The sequence below is a fragment of the Oncorhynchus clarkii genome, chromosome 19 (genome assembly GCF_045791955.1).
Source record: "Oncorhynchus clarkii lewisi isolate Uvic-CL-2024 chromosome 19, UVic_Ocla_1.0, whole genome shotgun sequence".
NCBI classification, from domain to species: Eukaryota; Metazoa; Chordata; class Actinopteri; order Salmoniformes; family Salmonidae; genus Oncorhynchus; species Oncorhynchus clarkii.
In genome coordinates this window covers 3604599-3612046 of record NC_092165.1, presented here as the reverse complement: position 1 = coordinate 3612046, position 7448 = coordinate 3604599, and the positions used below count along the sequence as shown (strand labels likewise).

General features: G+C 42.9%; 1 protein-coding gene across 1 annotated transcript in view; it reads left to right on the top strand.

Moving 5' to 3' along the window:
- Positions 1 to 5262: 5262 nt before the first annotated feature.
- Positions 5263 to 7448, top strand: part of LOC139374593 (mast/stem cell growth factor receptor kita-like) — a 52669-nt gene continuing 50483 nt past the window's right edge. The window contains exon 1 of the mRNA XM_071115610.1: positions 5263 to 5583. Coding sequence (XP_070971711.1) covers positions 5529 to 5583 — 55 coding nt within the window. The 5' untranslated portion in view covers positions 5263 to 5528. The remainder of the gene's footprint in view (positions 5584 to 7448) is intronic.

Below are 7448 nucleotides of genomic sequence, written 5' to 3'. Positions count from 1 at the left end.
AGTTCACTTTGTTAGGGGCATTCATAGCCCTGTTAAAGCTTCACGGTTGTTTATCGTTTATCGTTTATTGTTTATTGTTTATTGTTTATCGTTTATTGTTTATCGTTTAATGTTTATTGTTTATTGTTTATCGTTTATTGTTTATCGTTTATTGTTTATTGTTTATCGTTTATTGTTTATCGTTTATTGTTTATTGTTTATTGTTTATCGTTTATTGTTTATCGTTTATTGTTTATCGTTTAATGTTTATTGTTTATTGTTTATCGTTTATTGTTTATCGTTTATTGTTTATCGTTTATTGTTTATTGTTTATTGTTTATTGTTTATTGTTGGCGACACTCAAATAAAAAAGGAATATGTACGCTCACCACGCTGCACCTTGGTCCCCTTCTTACGACGCCCGTGACAAGTAGATGTAGACATTACACTATTTTGGTTATTTCGTGTAATAACAGCTAGATAGATCCATTAACAGGATTTATTACGTGATATAAACAACACTGTATGCTGTCAAAGAGCGATGATTGTCACCCTTTGAGTATAGCGTGGATTCTCCATACATCGCCCACCCGAAACTTTTTGGGGTTGTTGTTGACGTTACATGACCCCTCTCTCAGCCTTCCACTCCGAGTTGATGTTGCCAATGGGGCACAGATCTATCCCCTGTACAGAACAACCCCCCCAACTCCATAACAACTTGAGACAAGTACCAATAGTCTAACAATGAGACAACAGGTACCACTAGTCTAACAATGAGACAACAGGTACCACTAGTCTAACAATGAGACAACAGGTACCACTAGTCTAACTATGAGACAACAGGTACCACTAGTCTAACTATGAGACAACAGGTACCACTAGTCTAACCATGAGACAACAGGTACCACTAGTCTAACTATGAGACAACAGGTACCACTAGTCTATGAGACAACAGGTACCACTAGTCTAACCATGAGACAACAGGTACCAATAGTCTAACTATGAGACAACAGGTACCACTAGTCTAACAATGAGACAACAGGTACCACTGGTCTATGAGACAACAGGTACCACTAGTCTAACTATGAGACAACAGGTACCACTAGTCTATGAGACAACAGGTAGCACTAGTCTATGAGACAACAGGTACCACTAGTCTATGAGACAACAGGTACCACTAGTCTATGAGACAACAGGTACCACTAGTCTAACAATGAGACAACAGGTACCACTGGTCTATGAGACAACAGGTACCACTAGTCTAACTATGAGACAACAGGTACCACTAGTCTATGAGACAACAGGTAGCACTAGTCTATGAGACAACAGGTACCACTAGTCTATGAGACAACAGGTACCACTAGTCTATGAGACAACAGGTACCACTAGTCTAACAATGAGACAACAGGTACCACTAGTCTATGAGACAACAGGTACCAATAGTCTAACTATGAGACAACAGGTACCACTAGTCTATGAGACAACAGGTACCAATAGTCTATGAGACAACAGGTACCACTAGTCTATGAGACAACAGGTACCACTAGTCTATGAGACAACAGGTACCACTAGTCTAACTATGAGACAACAGGTACCTATAGTCTATGAGACAACAGGTACCAATAGTCTAACTATGAGACAACAGGTACCACTAGTCTATGAGACAACAGGTACCACTAGTCTATGAGACAACAGGTACCACTAGTCTATGAGACAACAGGTACCACTAGTCTATGAGACAACAGGTACCACTAGTCTATGAGACAACAGGTACCACTAGTCTATGAGACAACAGGTACCACTAGTCTATGAGACAACAAGTACCACTAGTCTAACTATGAGACAACAGGTACCACTAGTCTAACTATGAGACAACAGGTACCACTAGTCTAACTATGAGACAACAGGTACCACTAGTCTATGAGACAACAGGTACCACTAGTCTAACTATGAGACAACAGGTACCACTAGTCTAACCATGAGACAACAGGTACCACTAGTCTAACTATGAGACAACAGGTACCACTAGTCTATGAGACAACAGGTACCACTAGTCTAACTATGAGACAACAGGTACCACTAGTCTATGAGACAACAGGTACCACTAGTCTAACTATGAGACAACAGGTACCACTAGTCTAACAATGAGACAACAGGTACCACTAGTCTATGAGACAACAGGTACCACTAGTCTAACTATGAGACAACAGGTACCACTAGTCTATGAGACAACAGGTACCACTAGTCTAACTATGAGACAACAGGTACCACTAGTCTATGAGACAACAGGTACCACTAGTCTATGAGACAACAGGTACCACTAGTCTAACAATGAGACAACAGGTACCACTAGTCTAACCATGAGACAACAGGTACAAATAGTCTAACTATGAGACATTCACCCCCTATTGAAGATATTTGTTGAAAATACTGTTTTATGTTTTATATTAAATACTTTCTTATGTTAAATATTGTGTGTCCCAGTGAGAATTAGGGATTTTTATATTAAATATTGTGTGTCCCAGTGATTAAGAGGGATTTTTATGTTAAATATTGTGTGTCCCAGTGAGAATAAGGGAGTTTTATGTTAAATATTGTGTGTCCCAGTGATTAAGAGGGATTTTTATGTTAAATATTGTGTGTCCCAGTGAGAATAAGGGAGTTTTATGTTAAATATTGTGTGTCCCAGTGACTATGAGGGATTTTTCTGTTAAATATTGTGTGTCCCAGTGAGAATAAGGGAGTTTTATATTAAATACTGTGTGTTCCAGTGAGAATAAGGGAGTTTTATATAAAATATTGTGTGTCCCAGTGAGAATTAGGGAGTTTTATGTTAAATATTGTGTGTCCCAGTGACTATGAGGGATTTTTATGTTAAATATTGTGTGTCCCAGTGAGAATAAGGGTGTTTTCTATTAAATACTTGTTAGGTATGCGTAACTGGCTGTAAGGGAGTCAGGCGCAGGAGAGCAGAAGTTGAGTAGCCAAAGGAGCCTTTTATTTCGGCGAACAAAAAACACACGGCAATAAGAACACTATGGGTTTGACATCACCCAGCGCAAACCAGTTTATTGTGCACATACACGAAACAACAAACAATTCCACACACAGACATGGAGGGGAAACAGAGGGTTATATACATGTCTAATGCTGAGGGAATTGAAACCAGGTGTGTAGGAAAACAAGACAAAACAAATGAAAAAATGAAATGGCTATTATATATTAAATACTGTGTGTCCCAGTGAGAATTAGGGAGTTTTATATTAAATACTGTGTGTCCCAGTGAGAATTAGGGAGTTTTATATTAAATATTGTGTGTCCCAGTGAGAATTAGGGAGTTTTATATTAAATATTGTGTGTCCCAGTGAGAATTAGGGAGTTTTATATTAAATACTGTGTGTCCCAGTGAGAATTAGGGAGTTTTATATTACATACTGTGTGTCTCAGTGAGAATTAGGGAGTTTTATGTTAAATACTGTGTGTCCCAGTGAGAATTAGGGAGTTTTATATTAAATACTGTGTGAATTAGGGAGTTTTATATTAAATACTGTGTGTCCCAGTGAGAATTAGGGAGTTTTATATTAAATACTGTGTGTCTCAGTGAGAATTAGGGAGTTTTATGTTAAATACTGTGTGTCCCAGTGAGAATTTGGGAGTTTTATATTAAATACTGTGTGTCCCAGTGAGAATTAGGGAGTTTTATGTTAAATACTGTGTGTCCCAGTGAGAATTGGGGAGTTTTATATTAAATATTGTGTGTCCCAGTGAGAATTAGGGAGTTTTATATTAAATATTGTGTGTCCCAGTGAGAATTAGGGAGTTTTATATTAAATACTGTGTGTCCCAGTGAGAATTAGGGAGTTTTATATTAAATACTGTGTGTCTCAGTGAGAATAAGGGAGTTTTATATTAAATACTGTGTGTCTCAGTGAGAATTAGGGAGTTTTATATTAAATACTGTGAGAATTAGGGAGTTTTATATTAAATACTGTGTGTCCCAGTGAGAATTAGGGAGTTTTATATTAAATACTGTGAGAGTTAGGGAGTTTTATATTAAATACTGTGTGTCCCAGTGAGAATAATGGTGTTTTATGTTAAATACTGTGTGTCCCAGTGAGAATTAGGGAGTTTTATATTAAATACTGTGAGAATAAGGACGTTTTCTATTAAATACTGTGTGTCCCAGTGAGAATAAAGGTGTTTTTTTAATGAAGAACCACAAGGCTAGAGCTGTACCAGTCATGTGGAGGAGATGTCTTGACACAGCACAAAGCCTACCAGTGTAAATAGTCCTTTAACACCCTAGAGCTCTAGTGAGGCACAACAACACAACTGTTATGAGCTCAGGACACAGACATGCAGCAGGCAGTCACACCACACACACACCACACACACACACACACACACAGCTCTCACACACTCACACACACTCACACACACTCTCTCTCACACACACACACACACACACACACACCACACACACACACACACACACACACACACACAGACACACAGACACACACACACACACACACACACACACACACACACACACACACACACACACACACACACACACACACACACACACACACACACACACACACACACACACACACACACACACACACACACACACACACACTCTCTCACACACACACACACACTCTCACACTCTCACACACACACTAACACACACACACACACTGTCTGAATGTTTATAACAGCAGCCTGATGATGAGTAATCATCTGAATCATCTAACACAATATTGATTAGTGAAGGTGAAGTGAAACCAAGTGAATAACAAACCATAGCTGCATCACCACCACCATTAACCTAATACTGACAGAGAGAGAGAGAGAGAGACAGACAGACAGAGACAAGCAGAGAGAGACAGATAGATAGAGAGAAAGAGAGACAGACAGACAGTGAGTGAGTGACAGATAGAGGTAGAGAGAAAGAGAGCGAGAGATGGACAGATGGACAGACAGACAGAGATGCAGTAGACTGCAGACGCCAAAACACCCTCTTCACTGTCAGGGTCCAGGGGTAATCATTCAAAGTGTGAACGGTACTTTAAAAATCGCAGATTCATCCTGCGGGAATTCATTTTATGACGAGGCGCTATTTATTTAGAAAAACTGTCAACGTGACTTTGGAGACAGGAGTTGTTCTTCCAGTAATAACAACTCAGCCGCGCACTGGCGGTGGTCCAGACTGGCTTGCGCACTGGCCGTGGTCCAGACTGGCTGGCGATGCGGAACGGATCGGAGCGGTATACTGCTGGAGGAGATGAAGACAGGAGGAGAAACAGAGAAGAGTAGAGCGAAAAATGTGTACTGGCCCTTTAAGGAACATTAAAATCCATCGGAGTGTCGTATCAGCCCCTTGAGAGAATCGAATCAGTAGCGTTCCTCCTTCAGTTAGACAGGGACCATACCTCAGTGGTATTGACCCGCTACGCAGTTCACTGTACGGGTAGAGACGACAACTTTAGACACACACACAAGTCCAGACGCATGGGGTAGGATTAACAACACAGCTAATCATGAGAGACAACTGGATTCTAGTTATCATGCAGTTTCTGTTGTTTCCGCTGACAGGTGAGTCGCCGCGTTTTTCACGTGCTGTTTATTGTGGTTTTACTGCTTTATGTTTTGGTTGTGGCGTATATATAGCGTGTATGGATGGTTATGTTGTGGTTTATCCAATATCCTGTGGTTGATTATACACCACATATACAAAGGTATGTGGACACCCCTTAAAATGTGTGGCTCGGGCTATTTCCACCTCACCCGTTGCAAACCGAGCACACAGACATGCAATCTCCATTGGTAAACATTGTCAGTAGAATGGCCTTACTGAAGAGCTCGGTGGCTTTCAACGTGGCACCGTCATAGGATGTCACCTTTCCATCTAGTCAGTTCATACAATGTCTGCCCTGCTGGAGCTGCCCCCCCCCCCAGTCAACTGTAAGTGTTGTTATTGTGAAGAGGAAAAGTCTAGAAGGAACAACGTCTCAGTGATATGCCACACAAGCTCACAGAACGGGACCGCCGAGTGCTGTTTGTCCTCTTGTCCTCGGTTGCAACACTCACTACCGAGTTCCAAACGGCCTCTGGAAGCAACACTCACTACCGAGTTCCAAACGGCCTCTGGAAGCAACGTCAGCACAAGAACTGTTCATGACAAGAACTGTTCATCGGGAGCTTCAATGGGTTTCCATGGCCGAGCAGCCGCACACAAGCCTAAGATCACCATGCGCTGGAGCAGTTGAAACGCGTTCTCTGGAGTGAAGAATAACGCTTCACCATCTGGCAGTCCGATGAATGAATCTGGGTTTGGCCAACTGTAAAGTTTGGTGGAGGAGGAATAATGGTCTGGGCTTTTGGTCATAGTGTAGGTAGACCTACCATGGGGGTGTAGTCTAATTCATGTCGTTTCGGGTGTTGGTATGGAGTGGGGTTGTGTTGGCGTAGAGGTGTGTTGGTATGGAGGGGTGTTGTGTTGGTATGGTGTTGTGTTGGCGTAGAGTTGTGTTGTTTTGGTATGGAGTGGGGTTGTGTTGGTATGGAGGGGGGTTGTGTTGGTATGGAGGGGGTTGTGTTGGTATGGAGGGGGGTTGTGTTGGTACGGAGTGGGGTTGTGTTGGTATGGAGTGGGGTTGGTACGGAGTGGGGTTGTGTTGGTATGGAGTGGTGTTGTGTTGGTATGGAGTGGGGTTGTGTTGGTATGGAGTGGGGTTGTGTTGGTATGGAGTGGTGTTGTGTTGGTAGGGAGTGGTGTTGTGTTGGTATGGAGTGGGGTTGTGTTGGTATGGAGTGGGGTTGTGTTGGTACGGGGTGGGGTTGTGTTGGTACGGAGTGGGGTTGTGTTGGTACGGAGTGGGGTTGTGTTGGTACGGAGTGGGGTTGTGTTGGTATGGAGTGGGGTTGGTAGGGAGTGGGGTTGTGTTGGTATGGAGTGGGGTTGTGTTGGTAGGGAGTGGGGTTGTGTTGGTATGGAGTGGGGTTGTGTTGGTACGGGGTGGGGTTGTGTTGGTACGGAGTGGGGTTGTGTTGGTATGGAGTGGGGTTGTGTTGGTATGGAGTGGGGTTGTGTTGGTATGGTGTGGGGGTTGTGTTGGTATGGTGTGGGGTTGTGTTGGTAGGGAGTGGGGTTGTGTTGGTAGGGAGTGGGGTTGTGTTGGTAGGGAGTGGGGTTGTGTTGGTAGGGAGTGGGGTTGTGTTGGTATGGAGTGGGGTTGTGTTGGTATGGAGTGGGGTTGTGTTGGTATGGAGTGGGGTTGTGTTGGTAGGGAGTGGTGTGGGGTTGGTATGGAGTGGGGTTGTGTTGGTATGGAGTGGGGTTGTGTTGGTATGGAGTGGGGTTGTGTTGGTATGGAGTGGGGTTGTGTTGGTAGGGAGTGAGGTTGTGTTGGTATGGAGTGGGGTTGGTATGGAGTGGGGTTGTGTTGGTAGGGAGTGGG